Consider the following 22,036-nt stretch of genomic DNA (forward strand, 5'->3'; position numbering starts at 1 on the left):
ATAGGAAGAAACTGTTTTGGGCAAGGGGTAAATTCAGCTAATTACAGGTTGGAAGAATAAGTGGGAAAAAAATCCATCTCCTAATTTATCTTGTACTTTGCAAATGATGTACTTAACTTCTTAAACTGAATTTTTTGCCGCATAACAAAAAACACCAAAACTACGAAGACAAATCATTTCCTGCTCCCTCTCTCATGTTTCTCATTCTGCTCCGATCTTAACCATCCATATATTTATTAATGTTGCTAATTTCATGTATTAGTTTAAAACAAGTGGTTGAGATTGAGCTGGACCGTTCAGCCACCACAGAGGATCCATAAAACTTCACTATAGCACCAAGCCAAACAAAAACCTGGCAACTCACCAACAAGATCAAACAACCCCTCTTAGTTTCAAACCACTTTGGCCTGCAAAATATTGCAGGTTCATAGAGTGCTCCCACCCAAAGACAATATAGCCAAAATCACAAAACCAACTCCAAAGAATCGCCATGACGTAGCCGCGAAAACACCTCCCACCCATACTACTAGATCGATGAGAGTATACAAGTATTTACTCTCACAACAAGTCTAGGGAATATCTGCTCCAATTAGTTAAAACAACCCCAGCCTTCAAATCAGATGCCCTGGTAACACCCCACAGAAACCAAGTTAGTAACAAGCTCCTTCTTCTCCCTATATATTAAAAACTGTCACTCAAACAAACAAACTATAACAGAAAACTCCCCATGTTAGGCACAAAAATAGACAATAGTCACCCATTCCTTACAAAACCCAAACACTCCAAGTGCAATTGAATAATCAAAAATAGGTAATTTTGAGTGAAGATAATTCCAAGAATTAAGTTTTGACTGTTCTACCATATCCTAAATGGAAAATGATCAAACATATAACAATGGCTGTGTAGCACCCTAAGTGCGAATACTATTTACACATATTTGTTCCTCCGAACCCAATAATAATCATAAAAGAAATTGTCTTTGGGATTCATAAACATATTCATTATATATCACAAACTCAACACTAACCCGAGATGTATATTTCATTTGTGGGCTCAACAATTCACCATGTACAAAACTTTTCATAAACAAGTCGTTATCTATACAATCTTATTCAGTCCTAGCTAGTGTAACAGTAAAGTCATCTTTTTTTTTGGTAGTGGTACACTAAAGTCATCTAGTACAAAGAAGAAAATTTCCATGGAAACAATATTTCCTTGTATAAGGCTTGTGTTCAACTCTGGTAACTTACAATTTTCTGCCATATATTGTGTAGGGAGAGGCTTAGAGCCTGAACTAACTAATCTAACTAATCAAAATTGTATTTACATTGTAAAGCCTGATAGCAAGTGCTCAAGATCACATATGAATCAAACTTCTCTCCATGTCCAAAAGCACTAGCATTCCCAGCAATTTTTTCATTGGGGTTACATTGAAATAGCCAGTAGAAAACTGACCATATAACTCTGCTCTGAAGTTAACCATGTATATTGCAGCAACAGTAACAGCGACTCCAAGAACCTGAGCAGGTGAGAAGGTCTCACCAAGATACAGAAGCAGGAACTGAGGATGGTCAAACTATCTGCAACTGCAGTGCATCATAAACAAAAAGTCAATAACCATATGCTGGAACAGAAACAGAATGCTAAAATTTTGAACGAAGCTTCTAGGAGGTTCTTAAACCACGATATACCATTCACACACCCTTTCCTCTTTCCTTGAACAGTTAATTTTTTTTTTTAAAATAATAATAATAATAATATATGAATGTAATGACATCTGTTGAAATAAATATTTTTGCAACTATATTCAGGACCCAAAAAATCGAGTCTGGTTTAAAACTACTATGCGAAGAGGTGTGATGACCCATCAAAACAGAATAAAAATAAATATAATGAAAAATAGCTATAGTTTGTACATTTGAATAAATGCATGTTATTTTTTGAATTGAAAAAAGAATAGTAATCACTCAGTTAAGTTTCGTAACATGAAATTATCAAATACTTGAGTCAAAATGAGATTTGAATCGAATGGTGGTTGTTAAAGAAACACCCGCAAGAATTGTACCTGTAACATTGAGGCCATTGGATGTATAGAGCTGTCTAGTGATCCAACCCTCTATCAGCCAACATCTTTCTAATTCTCTCCATATCCTCTAGTTTGCCTGTATTTTCATAGATCTTCATAAGAAGTACAAAATTATGTTCATTGTCTGGCTCTAATTCAAAAAGCTTGTTTGCAGAAATCTCTCCTATAGTTACATTTCGATGCAAAAAACATGCGTATAATAAAGCTCCCCACAGAGTTGGACCAGCAGCCTCAGAGCCCATCCCGTCAACTATGATACTATAAGCCTTTTCGATTAGCCCTGCTCTACCATATAGGTTAACCATACAACCATAATGCTCCATAATTGGTTTTATTTTATACTTTTCACACATCAAAGCAAACAATCTCTCTCCATCATTCACCAAACCTAAATGGGCGCAAGCTGATATCAATGAAACAAATGTTATTTTATCAGGATTTTCACCGGCTTCCTCCATTTTTGCAAAATAAGCAATGGCTTCCGGGTGTTTACAATGAGCCGATATTATGGAGTTCCACGAAACAATATCCTTTTCTGGCATTTGATTGAATATTGAACGCGCCTTATCCAACCTTCCATGGTTGGAATACACAACAATCAATGAATTAGCAACGGACAAACTCCATTCAACACCTTGTCGGATTACCCATCCATGAATTTGGACCCCAACATTCAGTGATGAGACGCCAGTAAGAATTGCAGATATAGAAAAATAGTCAGGTTTTTCCCCATCCAAAAGCAGTTGGCGAAAAATGTTGATGGCCTCAACCTCAAGACCATGACGAACATAAGCTGTAAGCATTGAGTTCCATGAAACCGAGTCTCTAAAAGGTATCTTGTTAAAGACCTTCCTTGCCTTCACAATGTCACCACACTTAGAATACATATCAACAAGTGCATTAAGAACAAACCCATCATCGCCAAACCCAGATCGCACTACATGACGATGCACCTCTTCCCCAACTCGAACCAACCCAATTCCACCACAAACTTTAAGAACCTGAGGAAAGGTAAACAAGTCCGGCTCAACACCCTCTTCCACCATTTGAAAATAAAGTGCAATAGCATCATCATAAAGACCCAATTGAGCATATCCAGATATAAGTGAATTCCATGGAAATGCATACATATCTTTATCAGTCATTTGGTCAAACAGGTCATGTGCCTCATCCATATACCCAAATGAAGCATACAACCTAACAAGCTTAGATGATATACCAACGTTTCCATGCAAAAGGGTTAGTGGGATAAGGCGGTGAAGTCGAATACCGTGATGAATAGCTTGAAAACGGTAACAAGTTTCTAGCAAAGAAGCATAAATTTCAGGGCCAATTTGGATGCCTTTCTCAATTGAATCTTCAAGGTCATTGAGGACTTGTTCAAGTGCTTGAAATTTGGTTTGAGGATAGGGTTGTTGGTGGATTATAAGTGGAGTTGGTTTGGTTTGTGGGTAAGAGAAAGTGTTGCTTTTTCTTTTTTGGGTTTCCCATTTTGTTAATTTCTTGAGTTTCTTGTTATCGGTGTTCTTTTTGGCTGAAATGGATGGGTAGAGAAGTGATAATATATCAGTTGAATTGTACTTTTTAAGACTACTAGTTATAGCAGGGGCATTGTTAGGGGTGAAATGGTTGCGGAGGGTAGTGGTGGTGGTGGTGACGACGGTGAAGGGAGTAGAGGATAACCACGACGACGCCATGGCCACGGCGGAGGTGAGTGGCTACTGATACCAGAGAATAGTTGTGATGGTTATTGACTGTTACAGATTTTTTAAGAAAAATAATATTAAATCTTTTTTTTTTGAAAATTTATTCAAAATAATACTATGTTATTTCAAATTTATTATAGATTAATGTTGGATAAAAACCCATCTCAATTATTAGACTATATTTGAATAGATGAAAGAAGTTATATTATTTTGAATAAATTTTCTAATAGAAGTGTACCAGAAAATATAATTGTATTTGAATTGATGAAATATAACCTCGAGCGGACTGGAGTACAGGAAAATAAAATATATATCTCACTTCTTAGAGGTGGAAACAAAAACTAGTTTACATAAATTATTTTATAAAATTTGTGGATCATTTGTTTGAGGCACTTCGAAATGGTCAACGAGGGGGCATTTATATTTAAGACACACCTTTGGGTTAACGAGAGAGCATTTACACTTGTAACACGCCTTTGTGAGAAACACACTATTTGTTCATCTAAAATCTTAAGGTGGATTCTCTCACTTATAAAGTGTTCATTCTTCACTTTTCAAACCAATGTGAGACTTCTTCCTCGCACTTGATTCTCAACACCATTGTAAAATTATTTTATTAAAAATGTCTCATTCCTTCGTATAGATTTCAAATTAAATATAACGAAGATATGAAATATGGAGAATTGAAAAGAATGAGATAAAATGAATTTCATGGTGTTTCATTTTATTTCATCCATTATTTATAAATCTAAACAATAAAATCTCATTAATTACCTCTCTGATCCATTTTATTTCATCTCATACTACCAATTCAAACATACCTTGAAAGAATTAGGATGGAAATATTTACTTCACTAATGACCCAACATGGATATTTAAACAATCATACAAAACAATATAGTTAACCAACTAATGAGAAAAATAAACTTCTCAGACACGGAATCGATTACACATTTGGTGTAAATAGTTACACTAAATCTCTGTCTCAAAAAAGTGAAAACTGGAGATGTGTAACCGATTACACATTTGGTGTAATTGGTTACACTATATCTCTATTTCATTATGAACTTTATTGAAGGGGTGATAATCAATCACACCAACTTGAATTACTTTATTTTCTTAACACATCACCTTGATTCAAGTTCTCCATATTTACGTGCTTCTTCAAACTTTTGAATACCTCAATAGTTGCTCATTTGATTAGCAAAACAACCACTTGGCATTCACTTTTGCAATATCCCAACTTCAATTTTCCTTCATTTACAAACTCTTTCAAGTAGTGAAATAACATCTCTATATGTTTGTTTCTCCTATGTGCAATAGAATTTTTAGCAAGGCTTATAGCGGAAACATTGTCTATCATCAAAGTTACAACCTCATAATATTCACTGCACAACTCCTTCATTAAACTCATTAACCATACAACTTGACATGCACACTTAGACTCTGCAATGTACTCAATCTCGCAAGAAGATAACGTCACAACTGATTCATTCTTAGAAGACCAAGAGATTGGTGTTTCCTAATACGTAAAGATATATCGAGCGACGAGTTTTTATCTTTATCTCCATGCTAGTTTGAGTTAGTATAACCGAGCAATTTGCAACTTCTACTTTTATCTGTTGCGGGAAATACACACGCATTCTAGGAAACTTCCCAGAAGGTCACACATCCAAGTACTACTCCAAGTCAAGCACGTTTAACTGTGGAGTTCTTATCTGTTAGGCTACCAAAAAGAAGACATATCTTATTGGTATAGATAGTACCAATGAATCCTTATAAGTATTCCATCAATCATGCAGTCTCAGACCCACACAGTTTCAGGATCCCTCTCATTCCGATGTGAATTCAGCGACCACTCCTCGCCCTCTTCCCCCTCGCGAGTGTCTCATTGTCATGCCTCATACACCGATAACCACTCTCCGCCCTCCTCGACCTCAGGTGTTACACGATACCTTTGCCTTCCTCATGAATCTGCTCGCTATGCCCACACTAAATGCCAAGTTCAGTCTTGCATTTCATAAGTACCGCAACAATCCAATCAACCTCCTGAATTGTGTTGGATTTATATCTTGCTTATCTTTATTCTTTGACAACTACAATCTTTACCCTGCAGGGGGTAATTGCCACATTACAATGCTCCATTTCAAATTTATTCAATATTTAAAGAGAATACCTCTTTTAATATATGAGTAGTCCCTTTTCGAACTTGTAAAACTCAATGTTAAAAAAATATGTCATGAGAACAAAGTCAATCATTTCAAACTCCTTCATTAATTCACCATTGAATTTGGTAATGTAACTTTCATTGCCGCCCATAATCAATAAATCATCAACGTAGAGGTATATGATGATCACTCATTTGCTTATATCCTCCTTCAGATACACACCATATTTAGATACACATTTATCAAATCCCATCTCTTTTAGAAATCCATCAATTTTTTTTTTCAAGCCTTCAGTGTTTGCTTAAAGAATAATTGGATAAATTTAAATAAATCAATAGTGTAGAAAAACAAGTTGCTAACCAAACAATTAAATATTTTGGTGAGAATTTCAACAAAAAAAATATAAAGTTGAAAAACATTTAAAAATTTGATTATATACAATACTGGTAGGAAAAATTCTATTTGAAAGACTTATTTCGAGATTTTTGAGAAATAAACAAGGGAGATTGAGAATTCCCCTTAAACTTTTTCATGCAGAATGTTTTCGCTCAATTGTTTCTTTTAAATTGGCGCCGCTGCAACAAATTTATTGAAGGAATTGGTTTTCTAAACTTGCCTTCACCACTACACACTGCTGTTTCATTCTACCAATAACAACCGACCCTTAGGTGTTCGACGAAATGTCAAACCGAGTTTTCATGAAAAAGGGGTTGCTGACTCTAACAGGCACTCACCTTGTCAACTTCCTAACCAAACAAAACCAACAAAAATCACTCTGTGCATCCATTTCCATTCGATCAAAAACAACATCTATCCAATATGTAGAATCCCGATATAGAGACCCCACTTTTGAGAAATTCATGGACAAGTATAAGAACCTTCTCAAAGTCATTGCCGTTCAAGACCTTATCCTTGCAAACCCCAAAAACCAATCCGTCTCTGTTGATTTCCTCTCCAATCTCTCCCAGAAGCTCCACCTCAACCGCGGCGCCACTGCCTTCCTCCGCAAGTTTCCTCATATCTTCCATATTTACTATGAACCTTCCAAGTTGCAGCCGTTTTGCAGGTTAACTGACGCTGCTCTTGATGTCTCGCGCATGGAAGCTGAGGCTATTAATGCTTCTTTGCCTCTTGTTGTTGAAAGACTTGTTCGGATATTGTCCATGTCTGCTTCTAGAACGGTTCCTCTTAGAGCTGTTTTCAAGGTTTGGAGGGAGCTTGGCCTTCCTGATGATTTTGAGGACTCGGTTATCGCTAGGAATCCTGGTGTTTTTCAGCTTTGTGATGCAGATGAACTAAATACTCATTTGTTGAAGCTGGTTGGTGATGTTCCCAGCAATGGTTTTAGAGCTTCTGTTGAAGATTGGAGGGTTTTTGAGTGTTGTAAAGAGGAGTGCAGTGTTAATAGTATGGAAATGCGGTATAGTTTCAAACAAGGATATCCTCCAGGGATGAGGTTGAGCAAGAACTTCAGAGCCAAAGTGAAGGAATGGCAGAGTTTGCCTTATATGGGGCCTTATGAAATGGTTTGTGAGAAGAAGAAGTCTTCAAAGGCTGGAATGATGGCGATGGAGAAACGAGCGGTGTCCATTGTTCATGAGTTTCTGAGTTTGACAGTGGAGAAGATGGTGGAAGTTGAGAAGATAAGTCAATTTAGAAAATGGTTTGGGATTGATTTAAATATAAGGGATCTGTTCTTGGATCACCCGGGAATCTTTTATTTGTCGACTAAAGGTAAAAGGCACACTGTTTTCCTGAGGGAAGCTTATGAACGAGGGTGTTTGAGACAGCCAAATCCTGTTTATGATGCAAGGAGAAGGCTACTTGATCTTGTTGCTTTAGAACGTCGGGGTTTACCTGCTGTTAATTCCAAGTTGCAGGACAAAAGCAGTAGCAACGAGGTTGAGCAAGGGGATAACATGCAAAGCCATGATATTTTATCATCTTTTGACTAGTTTTCATGAATCATGATAACATTTTTGCTATTAGTTGTACAATAATACAATTCAGCTAGTATGTAGTGTCACTGTCAAGACTATAGAGGTGTATTGTGAATTTCCGAACAAGTTTGCTTGAAGCTGATTTCATTTTGAGTTTAAAATGCATTATTTGTATGTATTTTTCCTAAAGCTATTTGTCATGTAATATGTATATCATTCCCCCTTTTCTTATTTTGATGATTAATGAACATTTCCGTTCAAATAATATGTATTTCAATGTTTTATTACACGCATTTCTGAATAGGCATAAGTAATACATGCTGGGAATACAGTACAGAGGAAGCTGACAGTGCATCGTGTTGCTAGCATTTCGCCTTCAAAAATAGTCAAGAAACATCAGTTGGAGGTAGCTCCCAATTATCACCACCTCTACCTTTGACTGTGTAGATATTTTATACTGGGTTATGTGATTGTTAACCACTTGGTAGGAAGAGAGTTTTAAATAGATTTTTATTTATTTGATTTTGTTTATTAATTTTGCTTATATATTCTCATTCTAATTTATTTGTTCCCTTTATTTCTATAGGGTCACCGCTCTTTTGGGTTGGTGCCGGTGTTGGGATTTCTGCCCTATTTTCATTGCTGAGAAGCCAGAACCATAATCAAAACTCGGTTTTACATATACTGAAGTTGAGTTTTTTTCTCTCCACATCTTCAAGATATTAAGGTTTTTTTGTGTGTGTAGGTAGCTACAAAGATTGAAGATGAGTTCCACTGCAAGGCATGGGTGTAAACTGGTTTATCATTTGAGTTCTACTGTAAGATATTGGGAGCGTATCATGTTAGAGGAATGGTTTTTTTGTTAGTGAGAGGAGCAAGTCTTTTCACTTTTAAATTTTAAATGAAGTTGGAATGAATGTTCTGTCAAACCTTATCTTTTGTGGATTCTTTGTAGAAACTGCAAGAACTAACTTGGGAATTTTTTTTACCCTTTTATACAATTTCAATATTTGTGTTTTAATATTCATTCACATATATGCAATGGAACAAGCTTTCAAGACTTTGATGGGCCAGACAAATATATATAATAATCAGTTTGACAATGCTGTGTTTTCCCTTGGATCTCCTTTCCCCTTTCCGAAGGCATCAGCGCCTGCTGCACTTGCTAGTTCTGCAGGTGCACAATCTCAAGCAACTTTCGCATGAAGTGCATCTCAATCCTCTGTCGCAGAAGACATAGCTGCAGCAAAGTAAGAGCAGCACAGGCCAAGCCACCAATGTTTAAAATGAAGTGGAAATAAAGAATGAACCCAATAACATTGCTAACATACAATCTATGCTCAACACTCTCATTTGTCTCTTGTAGGATGATATGTACTACATGTGCAATTTCCTAGGGTGATATTGTGTCCACTACAAGAGGTATTTGTTGTTCTAAGAATTTAGCTAAAAGCCACGCCCCTTCACACTTCAGTCTTATTTTTCTGCCTGAAGGAGAGAATGTGATCATCAGCATGACAGTGAGATGGGGCGTGGCAGGCTTGGTTTCAATATTGTTCTTCGCATGAAAACCTGTTGTCACTGGCAGCTACATCCATCCACATAAACAGTTTTTGTTCCAGTTTTACTAGTGACATCAGATATGCATAGAGTATCAGTTATTTTCAGTTCGACATATAATTAACTCACACATAAGAGGAGGAAGGGAATGGAAAAATAACAAAACAGTATGGTATCATACTACCTTATACTGGCCATTACTCTTCTTGAAGCCTATCCGAACTCCATGAAAAAGGCAACATAAATTAAGAAATTGTATTGGGCAAGAGGAAAATTCAGCTAATTACAGATTGGAATCCGATGCTGAAACAGTTTATGCCTCGATTGATCAAATAATTTGCAATTGGTATGCATACATATATTTTTTAATTTCCTAGGTATCCCTCCCAGCCAAAAACCAATTAATCTCTCGAGATACAAATATCCATTTAAGTGACCGGCGGCCTCTTCCAACATGTGATATTTCATACACACCTGCTGAAGAGAGTCCACGAACATGTACTTATCCAAGATGGGATTATTTTGCTTAGGAATTTGCTTAAGAAATCGTGTTTTGGATTAAGAAACAAATCCATCATACATCACAAATTCAGCTCTAACCCGAGATTTATATTTCATTCGTGTGATCTACAGTTCATCTTATACAAAACTTGCCATACAAAAGTCATAATATATACATTCTTATTCAGTCCTAGTGCAACAGTAATCTATGGAAACAATATTTCCCTTGTATATAATAAGGCTTGTATTCACCTCTAATAACTTACAATATTCTGCTATGTATTGTGTAGGAAGAGGCTGGAGGCCTATATTAACAACTAATAAAAATTGTATTTACACTTTAAAGAATGATAGCAAGTGCTCAAGACCACATGTCGCTCAAACTTCTCTCCCCTTCATGTCCAAAAGCACTAGCATTCCCAATTTGTTTGTGGAAATTTTTCCTTTGGGTTAGGTGAAAGAACCAGTAGAAATCTGACTATATAATTCATTCTAAGGAGTTTCTGAAGTTAACCATGTATATTGCAGCTACAGTTACACTGGCCCCAATAAGCTGTACAGGTGAGAAGGTCTCACCAAGATACAGAAACCTGAAATATCAAAGAAAATGTGGATAATGCTCACAGATGCATAAACTTGATACGTACAAAAAATAAAATAATGATGCATAAACCAGAAAATTAACAGAAAACATGTGAAATGCTAGAGGAAGTACTGGCGGCAAAAGGTGCAAAAAAAAAATTATGGTCTTGCTGGCACAATACTTGAATATATTGTGAAGAATGGCACTGGGATGTTATACTGTTCAAAACATTCTTAGTTGTAAAAGATGGTCACATTTTTCTACTTATTAATGACCTTATGATAAAGAAGTGCTATATCACCATCAGTTGTTATTTATGTTTTTTATTCTCATTGCTACAATCTTAGTTGTAAAAGATGGCCACTTTTTTTCTACTTATTAGTGATCTTACAAGTAAAGAAGTGATATATCACCATCAGTTGTTATATATTCTCACTACTACATACTCCTTCCCAAATAAAATATAAACAAAATGAGTTAAATTACATGTATTAAGAAATGTAGTTCATCACATTTAATATGTGCAATCTCAATAAAAAGTTGTATCAACTGCCTAAGTTATCCTCCATAATTAAATTAAATGAAGGTGTATTTTAGCGATAATATCAATTAAATAGAAGATAAATTTTGATACCACTTAAATTTCATTCGAAAACATGAGTTGATTTTCTTATACTAATTCATTCCGGAGGGAGTAATTTCAAAAACAGAACTTCAAACTCCAGCTACTCTTTTCCATTATTAGGCAGTCTTACCCGAAAATTGAGGCAAACATTGGGGTTAGAAATGTAAGAGAACTGAGCTTGGTCAAGCTACCTGCAGTGCATGTCACAAACACAATGTCGATATTAATATTCTTCATTGGTTGATATGGAATTTGAAAAACAAAATAAACTTGAAATTTGCAAGTGTAAAAATTGGCTAAAGATGCAACAATCACAAAGTGATTACAATGTGGAAGAAGAAGAAGATGATGGATATGAACCATTTTGGTTTCACATTGATGCTTAAACTCAAATATTTTAATGATTATTAAAGAAAAATCACTGAGAGGAAAAGAGAGAGATAGTAATCAAGATATACAGACCTTTAGTTGCACTGTAAAAGAACACACCATAGCTAACAGCGCTTCCAAAAATGGATGTGTAGAGGAGTGACAATATATCACTTGAACTGTACTCTTCAAGAATCCCACTTACAGCAGGCTCATTATTAAGAATTGCGAATGCCACAAGGGGGAGACCGCCAATAACCATATGCTGCAAAAGAAACAGGATAGTGAAGTTTTTAACCAAGCTTCTAGAGAGTTCTTAAACAACGATATACCTTTCACACGCCCTTTCCTCTTTTCATAAACAAATAGTTTTTTTTTTGAAAAAAACTAAATATATGAATATAATACCCTATATAATCACCATTTCACTACTTTCAGTATACAAACTTATTGTTAACACATCTGCTGAAATAAATATTCTGCAACTATAAACAGGATCTAAAAAAAGAGTCTAACATATCCAAATTCACACTTATGTTAATTTGATATATTTTCTGATTTGGAACTGTAATACAAAGAGGCTTGATGACATGTCAAAACAGCACAAAAATAAATATAACGAAAAAATAGCAATAAATACTGTATATCTTGATAAATGCATGTTACTTTTGAATTGGAAAATAGGAATAGTAATAATTAAATTAAGTTTCATAACATAAAATTGTCAACAAAAAAATCGAGTTAAAATGAGATTTGAAGCGCACCCATCCAGTTGCCATGATAGGATCAGAGTACTTGGAGACCCAACGAACCATAACAGTGCCAACTGCCATGCTCTGAGCTGCAAGAAGCATCCATAACTCCCCACTTCCCCACAGTGAGAAGTTGCTCCCAGTCCCATCAAATGATAGGGCAGGTAACTGCAATAAAACCAATAGTGTTTGCTTTACTACATATTACATAGAAGGTAATGGATGTTCCAAGAGAAATTGTATATTCAAAATTACAAATCAACTAGGTAATTGTATTTCATGGACAGCACTAACTACAGCAAAATATATGCTTAATATAATATCCTTCCACAATCCACATTATATGCAAAAGATTTTGATAGCTTGCTTTGGGTTGTGCTTAAAGGGTTTGAGAGTTAAGACACTTCCTTTTGGTTAAAATCAAAATTAAAAATACCTCTAGTAACACAAGTCCTACGACACCAAGTACAAGCCCAGCAGCTCCGATAATTCCTATGGACTCGCCAAATAACAAAGCTGCAAGTACAGCCACTGTCAAAGGTTGTGAATCAATAATAACCTGCCATATATCCAAGCTAGATAGTCAAAACAAGCAACAACCCATTCTCTCACTGCAATCTAAAATCCAAATCAACACAAAGTGAAGTCAAATAAAATTTTCCTTCCTGTAATCCAATTCTACCAATATGACACATACAGATACAGCACTTTACAAACTAATTTCACTCGTTTCAACATACAATTCAGCCATTCAATGTGCACTAAATATGGCTACACTTTAATCTCTAACAAAGATACATGAACTAGACATAAACACCTAAACAAAACAGAAACAACAATACAATCTGTTCATAAATATATGCCTCATTTAGTAATAGTAGCAGTAAACTAGTAACAGTAAAATTGACTAAGAAATTAAGTGCAAACATACACTTCCCAAACCAGCTGAAGTCTTCTGCAACCCTTCTGCGAGAAAACCCTGGTTCATATACAGCAAAGGCAAATCAATCAATCAATCAATAAATCAGCAATTACATGATTGAAAATGAGTAAAGAAAGGTAAATTGAGTTGAAAAGTAAACCTGAAAGCAAGCAGCATCAATAATGGCGAAGAGCGAAATGGAAAGCCATGCATTGAGGCCAGAGGGGAAAGGTCTTCCTCTGGAAGCAGCGAAAGCAACGAGAAGGAACCCAGCTGGAATGAGACGAAAAGACGAAACGAAGAAAGGACCATATTTAGGAAGCACTTCCTTCATCGCCACCATGGCAGTCCCCCAGAAGAAAAACGGCGATATTAAAACAGCACCTTCCCATAACCCTTCCGCTAGACAAAGCATCTTCTTTGATGATTCATCTTTTTTCTCTACTTTTCCATTTTCTTCTTCTTCAGTTAATAAGCACTCCACGTCTTGCCCTGTTTCCACGCAATCTAGAACATCAAGTTCGGTGGATTCCGTTGATTTATCGGTTTTGTTGGAGCATGGAACCCTAAATCGAAGGGAAGATGGAGTGGTGGAAAAGCGAGAAGAAGAAGGGAGTTGGTTGATGAGAAATTTAGGAGTTTGAGAGGTTAAAGAGTAGCGGCGGGTAGTGGCGGTGGTGGTTACGGTGACGGGAGAGAAGCACCACGACGACGACGCCATGGCCACGGCGGAAGTGTTCGGGTACTGATAAATTATGGTTGTTATAACTGGCAAGTGATTAATTGCATGTTCTGATTCAGCTAATCTCAACAAAGTACCTACCTGACACGTGTCCATATATTTTTAATACAAAAGTTTTATTTATATTTAGGGAACCATTTCTCTACTCATTAAAAAAAAAAATGATAAAGCATTCCTACTTTTACGAGCACCATGATATCATTTAATGAAGAGAATTTCTTCACCCACCTCCTAACCTTCTTGCTCATCCCTGGTGAATTTACAACACTACCCCTTGTTTCGGAAGTTCATTTCTGAAAAGGTACTTTTTTTTTGAAAAAAAGGTGTTTTCGGAAATGAACTTCCGAAAACGTGTTTTTTTTAATATAAAATATTGATTTCGGAGATGCATCTCCGAAATAAAGTTACATTTTTAGAAAATGTGGTGTTTCGGAAGTTCATCTCCGAACTCACCCCCCTTGGAGGAATTCGGAAATGCACTTCCGAAAAAAGGTCTGGACAGAAGAAAAATAACAAACAAGAACGATTCGCTTTATTTAATCGGATGAAGACGATGGAGGAGACGCTGCAACAGGTTAGAAAGTCCTGATCCTCTAGAAATCCATACCACATTGTAACTTACCAACATAATAAACAACAACAAAAAACTTATGAGCAAACTATACTTACATCATAGTGGTGTAGATCCTTATCAGCCACTCACAACTGAAAATGATTAGCACGAACTTGAATTTTCCTTCCCAATTTTCCTTCTGAGACGACGGAGCCGACTCTAGAGTAGCCTTCTGTTTAACTTCGGCAGTCAGGCTCTCGATGGAGATCAGAGCCGAATTCAAGGAAGCAACCGGCGCTGCGACAGATGGAACAAACGGCGCTGAAACAGATGGACGAATAATTGGAGCTGCAACAACAGACGGAGGAGAGGTAACCGGGGCCGGAGCATATGACGGAGGAGGTGGATGTCCGGAGGAAGAAGGATTGGAGGTACGTCCACCGCGAGAGCCACGGCCACCACCACCACGGCTTGATCCTGCAGCATTGATGGATGATTGTTGAGAATGTGCAGGAGATGGTTGACTCCGGCGATTTTCGGGATGATTTCCTCCACCGCGACGAGACATTGTGATGAAAGCAGTAATAAGAGATAGAAAACGTTAAAGCAAAGAAGAAGACTTAGGATCGAAAATGATTTGGGATATTTTGAAAGAAAAATGGGTGAGAAGCTTTTAAATAGGAAAGTGTTTTAGAAGTTAACCGTCTGAGAGTGGTGGGGAGAAGGAAAAGGGAACTTCGAAATTTCAAAAGGTTTTTTATTCTTTTAAATAGGGCGTGGCTGTGGAGCTTCCCAATTTTTGTTACGTAGGCTTTTAAGTAGGAAAGTGTTACCACATTTCTTAGAAGGTAACCGTCTTAGAAGGCTTACGTAGGCACATGTGTCCACATTTCTTACCTGATCAGGGGACGTCATTACAAAAAAATCAAACAAAGGGGTTCGCTGGGAAAGTCAAAGTTCTATGTTTATAATCCAGAAGATGGATAGTGTTCGCGGCGATGAAATCCAAGAATCTACATATTGAAATCAGAACAATCCAAAAACTAAGATGATAAATCCAATACAAAAACACTATGCGATACAATCCGAAATCAGAACAAAACAAAACAAAACACGTCAAGCAAAACACGTCAAACAAAACAAAAACACGTTATTCTGTCCGACGAGCGTTACAAAATACACATCAAACAAAATAAAAACACATTATTCTTCCCGACGAGCGAACTCCTCCGAATGAAGATAATTATACCAATCCTCATCCCACTCAGTATCAGAACCATCAGCGTTGATCACGCCTGAAGACTGAGTCTGCACGTCCGAGCCATGGACCCCCAGGGGACGAGAAGCAGAACCAGTCAAAACCTTCTTCTTCTCCTTCACCTCCTTCACCTCCTTCACCTCTTTCACCTCCTTCTTTGAAGAACCCTTTCTTCCCTTAGCGCCACCCATTCCTGCGTAAAAATGAAGAAAGAAAGGTCCATGAGACCTCCTTTTATAAAAGAAGAAAGGGACACAAACTTCAAAGAAACAGGCACAATAAACAAAGGCGTTAAAAATAAAGTACTTGCAAATTAAAACGGACACTCCCTACCCTCTCTAGAAGACGCAATCCTGCGTGCTGGTTGATTGTCTGACATGTTCCTGTAAACAATTGAAATCGATTAATATGCAAGACAAAATAAAAAACAAAAAAATTTGAACTTCTGATACATTTCGGAAGTTCATTTCCGAAAACTGGGATGGAGGTGTTTTCGGAAATGAACTTCCGAAACACCCCTGCGATGGAGTTTTCTGCAACTTCCATGGCAGACCCCTAAACCAAACTTCAAACCAAATCAAAATGCTTCTAAACAACCTAAATACTACTAACAACCTAACCATATATCATTTATGCAATTAAAACCCTAAATAACATGCATTTGAATAATAGATCTAAAAATTTCAAAACTTACAAAGTGTTAGGATTGAGGGCTTTTGAATGTTGTTTAGCAGTGTGATTGGAGCCTTGATGCAGCTTTGGAATTCTGTTTGCACAAATTTTCGCCTTTGCCACTTTTTGTTTTGATTTAGGGTAAATGATTGGGGGAGGGGGAGTGTTTTGATAAATCTGCAGAAATCGCAGTATTTCGGAAGTGAACTTCCGAAATAATGTTTTCAGAAATGAACTTCCGAAATAAGTCAATTTTTTCAAAAAAAAGACGCTTTCGGAAATGAACTTCCGAAGCAGGGGTATTTTGGGATTTTCGCTGGGGGTGACCCCCATAGGGAGGTGGCTAAAGAAATTTTCTTTAATGAAATGCTGTTTCCGTTAACTAAAAACCATTCAACTAATTGATATCTTCTTGTAGTCAGTATCACTAAATGGTTGTATATGAAATAATTGTTAATTTGTTCTGCATCAGTGTTGGTTTCAGTGTTTCTACCCTACATGGGATAAGGTCACTCATCTTAACAAAAATGTATCTAGAGAGAGAAACTCCTACTTCTCTCTAAACTTTCATCATCTAAGAGCTTGCAAATACACAAAGGAAATTATGGAGTGGACGAGGGTAGCAAGAAGAAGAAGATCGTTGAAGCCAAAATGGGACTCTAAAGGCGCTAGGAAGGAACGGGGGATTAGGGATGGAGGTCAACCTAAAGAATTCAGGAGTGTTTCTTTCTTCATCACGGAGTTCCCAGCTAGTCATGGTGCAAAGGAGTTGTATGATATCTTCAGAGATTTTGGAGAAGTTGATGAGGTAGTGATACCACCGAAGCTGGACGTTAGAGGAAAGAGATACGGTTTTGTAAGGTTTTTCAACGTCGGGGAGGCAGAACGTATGGTAATAAAACTGGATAACATTTTTATTGAAGGGAGAAAGTTGCATGCTAACATACCGAAGTTTACGAGAACGGGAGATGTAAAGAGAAAACAAAATGGAAGCAATGTTGGAGGGGAGGGGCTGGGCCCAACGACGGGGGAAAAGCAAATTAGGAGGGAGCAGATTCCTCACTGGAAAAACCATAATACAGATGGGTGGTATGCACCGGGTCTTCATCGATCTTATGCACAAATAGTGGAGAATAAAGGGAGGAAGCCATCTTTCACTCACATGGAGTTCGATAGGGGTGAAGAGCATATGGCCAGGTTTGAGAAGGCGTACGTGGGAATTGTTGTGTCACCAGGAATGACGTATAATCTTCAAGAATATTTCAATATGGAGGGGTATTTTTCGGTTAAGATTACACCAATCGGGGCAAACAAATGTTTGTTGGAAGAGAAGGTAGAGGGGAGTTGGAGTATCTAGTCAGAGAAGCAAAGGATTGGCTAAGCCAGTGGTTCAAGGAAATAAGAAAATGGAGGTCAAGTGATGTGGATAATGAGAGAGTCACGTGGCTTCGTTGCTACGGTATTCCTTGTCATGTGCGGTGTCCGGAGTTCTTTCAGTTCTTGGTTTTTCCGGTGGGAACATATCTTTGTTCAGATGACGAAACATAGAATCAGGAGAAATTTGATGTGGCTAGAATATTGTTAAGAACCAAGTACAATATAGTTCTTAATGAAACTTTCAACATAGGGGTTAATGGAGAAGCATTCTCAATAAAGATAGTAGAGGATTCTCAAGGTCCGTTGAGGATTGTCATGCCAAAGAAAGATCCAAAGCCGAAAGGGGCGATGGTAGCAGAGTCGTCCTTTAGCGCTGATGACGGTTTCAGTCGTGGGTGGTGAAGATGGCGGGGCGGGGGGAGAAAAATAAAATATGGTTGTCGAAGATTTTGGGGCAGAAAAGCGCATATGGATATTGGGGAAAAGGTGAATTTTGTACGCAAAGATAAAGCTAGTAGCACAGTAGGGGCGGCGGTGAAAGGAGGAGTACAAAGAGAAGGGTTGGAAATATCGCATCAGTTGTCAATACCCAATAAAAAGGATGTTGGGAAAGGTCAAACATTAAATGCAGAGGCACATGTGTCAAGCACGAAGGAGGAGGATACTCAGTCAAAAGAGGGCGTAGGTGATACGTGGAAAAAAGTGGATAAGGTAAAACATTGTAAAAGCAGAAGAAGATCAAAAGGATGTTTGGCGTATAGGGCTAAAAGACCACTGAAGGGTAATTTGTGGATGGGCCATAAAAATAAATCATTTCTTGGTGGGCCAAAAGTGAGAAATAATTCGCTGACCCAACCCAATATTTCTAGCTCAATGAGATCCAGCGAGGCCACAGTGTCCTCCATACCTCAATGCCGGAGGATGAAATCCCTAATTAATATTTCTCCCAATTTTTCGAATCATTCAAATCAATCAAATCCAAATGGAGGCAAAAACTCGAGTGTCAATGCAAGTGTTGAGGTGGATAAAGAAGACGACTTGGTTCGAGAGGCAGCGAGTAAGGTGTGGAGTCAAATCGTGGAGCTGGGGGTTGTGGGAGAGGAGGAAGATAGGGTTTATGTAGAAGAAATCAGAGCCATGGAAGATAGAGACCGCAAGGAACATCAATCACAGTTGGGGATAAATTCAAACAAGGTTCGATGAATATAGTTTCTTACAACATTAGGGGTGGTGGAAATTCGTTAAAAAGAAAGAGAATTCAGGAGTGTCTGAAGAAAGGTGCAACAGATATTTGTTTCATTCAGGAGACAAAAATTCAAGATATGAATGAAAATCTAGTTGGGTCGATCTGGGGTGGCTGGGCTGGTCGGCAAAAAACTCGCAGGGTTTCTCAGGGGGTATATTAGTGCTGTGGAACAAGGAGGTGATAGATGTTAACTTCAGCTTTAAAGGTGAAGGTTTCTTAGGTATTTGCGCTACATTCAAAGGTGTGAACTGCTACTTTGTTAATGTGTACTCATCCTTTAATATTGCATTGAAGAGAAAGATGTGGGAGGAATTATTGGTATTTAGAGGAAGATGGTTGGATGGGGAATGGTGTGTAGGTAGGGATTTTAATTCAATTCGCTGTGCATCAGAAAGAATTGGATCTGGTTCGTCCTTTAGGTCTCAGGAAGCATCAAAATTCAAAGATTTTATTGAATTGATGGAGGTGGAGGATTTGCCTACAGGAGAAAGGAAATTTTCTTAGTGTCAGGGGGGGATGAGAGTGATGAGCAGAATAGATAGGTTTTTGCTATCAGAAGGATTCATAGATCTAATTTCAGCTGTGTCTCAGGAAATTGGCGAAAAGGATATTTCAGACCATAGTCCAGTATGGCTGAAATGCAATAAAACAAATTGGGGTCCAAAACCGTTTCGTTCCCTAGATTGCTGGTAGGAGCACCCGGAGTTTGTAAATTTTATGACTGATGAATGGAGTAAAATGGTGGTTTCAGGTTCGCGGGCTTATGTTATTAAGGAGAAATTCAAAATGTTGAGGGAGAGGCTACGGTGGTGGAACAAAATGGTTTTTGGGTGGGTGGATCTCAGCATAGAGAAGGCGGTAACAGAGATAAATGGATGTGATGATTTGGTGGTGGAAGCGGTGGAACGTTTGGATGAACAAGTAATTAAAGATAGAGCAAAGGCAAGCAAGGATTTCTGGAACAATTTACAGCGATGCGAGAGCATCCTGAAGCAAAAATCAAGGGTTAGGTGGATTAAAGAGGGAGATCAGAATACAAGATTCTTCCATAACTCTTTGAAAATTAGAAGGAGGAGGAACACTATGGTGGGTGTAAATGGTTCGGAATGAAGGGTGGAATCGGTTGAAGGGGTGAAACAGGAGGTCCGAAGCTTTTTCGAGGAGAAATATATTGAGACTAGCTTTAGGCGTCCTCGACTAGAAGGTTTAGAATTCCCAACCCTATCTGTTACGGCGGTTCAGCAGTTGGAAGCTCCATTTTTAGTGGAGGAAGTGAAGGGTGTGGTGTTGGATTGTGATGGTGAGAAATGTCCAGGTCCTGATGGTTTAAATTTCAATTTTCTGAGGAAATGTTGGGGCATCATAGAGACGGATGTGTTTGAGTTCATCAACGAGTTTCATAGCAGAGCTAATCTCCCAAAAGCGATATCTGCGTCTTTCACGGCTTTGATACCAAAGATATAAAATCCTCAGAGGCTAGATGAGTATCTTCCGATTAGTCTGGTGACAAGTTTGTACAAAATTCTGGCTAAAGTTCTGGAAAACATGTTAAAGAAGTGTATAGGGGCTCTTATTTCCAGTGTACAGACGGCTTTTGTTCCGGGCAGGCAGATTCAGGATGGGGTATTGGTCCTAACGAGATAATGGATTTAGCGACAAGATCAGGTCAAGAGTGTCTTATTCTAAAGGTAGATTTTGCGAAGGCGTATGACAACGTATCTTGGGATTTTCTAAACTATGTTATGAGGAGGAATGGCTTCGGAGAAAGGTGGATTAAATGGATCAATGCTAGTATTTGTCATAGTTCTATATCCGTCTTGGTAAATGGCAGCCCAACATCGGAGTTTTCAACGGGTAAAGGGCTCAGACAAGGTGACCCTTTGTCACCATTTCTCTTTACTTTGGTGGCAGAGGGTTTGGCTAAAATGATGGACCAGGCGGTGCAAATGGGACATTTCCAAGGCTTCAGAGTAAATAATGAGCAAGGTATCACCTTCTACAGTTTGCAGACGACACGGTCGTGTTGGGTGAAGGATCTTGGAGCAACATTAGAAGTATCAAAGCTGTGCTGAGGGGTTTCGAATTGGTCTCGGGGCTGTTTATTAATCTTGGTAAAAGAAGTTTGTATGGGATTCATTTGGAGGAAGAGTTTCTTTTCGAGGCATCGTCTTTTCTTTGCTGTGAAAGGGGAAGCATACCTTTCAATTTTTTAGGTATTCCGGTGGGGGAAAAGCATCGTACAAAGGCAGTTTGGGCGCTGTCATACCCCAATTTTTGACCTAAGATACCACCTCATATCATCTGCATATGCATCATTTGCATCTCTAACAAATTGCATAGCTTGTGTTTGTTACTTGTGCTCAGCAGGGTTTAATCAAGAAATCACTCATCAGTACATGCAACAACCAATTAGGGTTTTATTCTCCCTTCATCTCAAATGAACTATCTTCATCAACAATCAACATTTGGTCCTCAAAGATTCATTTCAACAAGCTCAAAGGCTTTGAATCAACCAAATTAGGGTTTTAACTGAAGACAACATACTCCTAACTTTTGCTTAGGATTTGATCTAATGTCTTGGGACATGACCTCAAGACCCCAAGTGCATCATCTTGACCTAATCTATTGGCTCAAGACATCTCTCACACAAGGATTGATCAACAATGAAATTTCAAGTCATCAGACTAGGGTTTTGAACTATCAGGGACTGAAATCAGGGATCACATTTGGGAAACCCTAAAAGGCTCCAGGGCATCAATCAAAGTGTTCAATCATCTTCAAATAATCCCTATGACAATGTCCAATGGAAATTGTATCTCAATTCAAGATCCACAGTCATCAATTTCATCTGATCGATAATTAGGGTTTTGACCTAATTCATCTGAACAACTGACTTTTTAATCAGGACATGGTGCCACAACTTAAACCATGGCTCAAGGTCCTCCAATAACTCAATGTGATCCATTCATACCATTC

At 37.9% G+C, this 22,036-nt stretch overlaps 3 protein-coding genes across 3 annotated transcripts; 1 reads left to right on the top strand and 2 right to left on the bottom strand.

The window, feature by feature from the left end:
* Positions 1-446: 446 nt before the first annotated feature.
* LOC131662180 (pentatricopeptide repeat-containing protein At4g25270, chloroplastic) lies at positions 447-3,864 on the bottom strand. Its single transcript, XM_058931890.1, has 2 exons — positions 2,066-3,864; positions 447-1,586 (listed from the first exon to the last, which is right to left on the bottom strand). The coding sequence occupies exon 1, from the start codon at positions 3,781-3,783 to the stop codon at positions 2,101-2,103; it is 1,683 nt and encodes a 560-aa protein (XP_058787873.1). The 5' UTR covers positions 3,784-3,864; the 3' UTR covers positions 447-1,586; positions 2,066-2,100.
* A 2,552-nt stretch (positions 3,865-6,416) lies between these two features.
* On the top strand, positions 6,417-8,042 carry LOC131662181 (protein ROOT PRIMORDIUM DEFECTIVE 1). Its single transcript, XM_058931891.1, has one exon. It carries the CDS (start codon positions 6,641-6,643, stop codon positions 7,913-7,915), a length of 1,275 nt encoding a protein of 424 aa, XP_058787874.1. The 5' UTR covers positions 6,417-6,640; the 3' UTR covers positions 7,916-8,042.
* A 2,006-nt stretch (positions 8,043-10,048) lies between these two features.
* LOC131662182 (WAT1-related protein At3g02690, chloroplastic) lies at positions 10,049-14,004 on the bottom strand. The gene is made up of 7 exons (XM_058931892.1): positions 13,373-14,004; positions 13,222-13,269; positions 12,727-12,849; positions 12,303-12,458; positions 11,632-11,803; positions 11,300-11,360; positions 10,049-10,551 (listed from the first exon to the last, which is right to left on the bottom strand). Exons 1-7 carry the CDS (start codon positions 13,931-13,933, stop codon positions 10,449-10,451), a joined length of 1,224 nt encoding a protein of 407 aa, XP_058787875.1. The 5' UTR covers positions 13,934-14,004; the 3' UTR covers positions 10,049-10,448.
* Positions 14,005-22,036: the final 8,032 nt, after the last annotated feature.

This window comes from Vicia villosa, linkage group LG3 (assembly GCF_029867415.1).
Source record: "Vicia villosa cultivar HV-30 ecotype Madison, WI linkage group LG3, Vvil1.0, whole genome shotgun sequence".
In the NCBI taxonomy this organism is placed as follows: domain Eukaryota; kingdom Viridiplantae; phylum Streptophyta; class Magnoliopsida; order Fabales; family Fabaceae; genus Vicia; species Vicia villosa.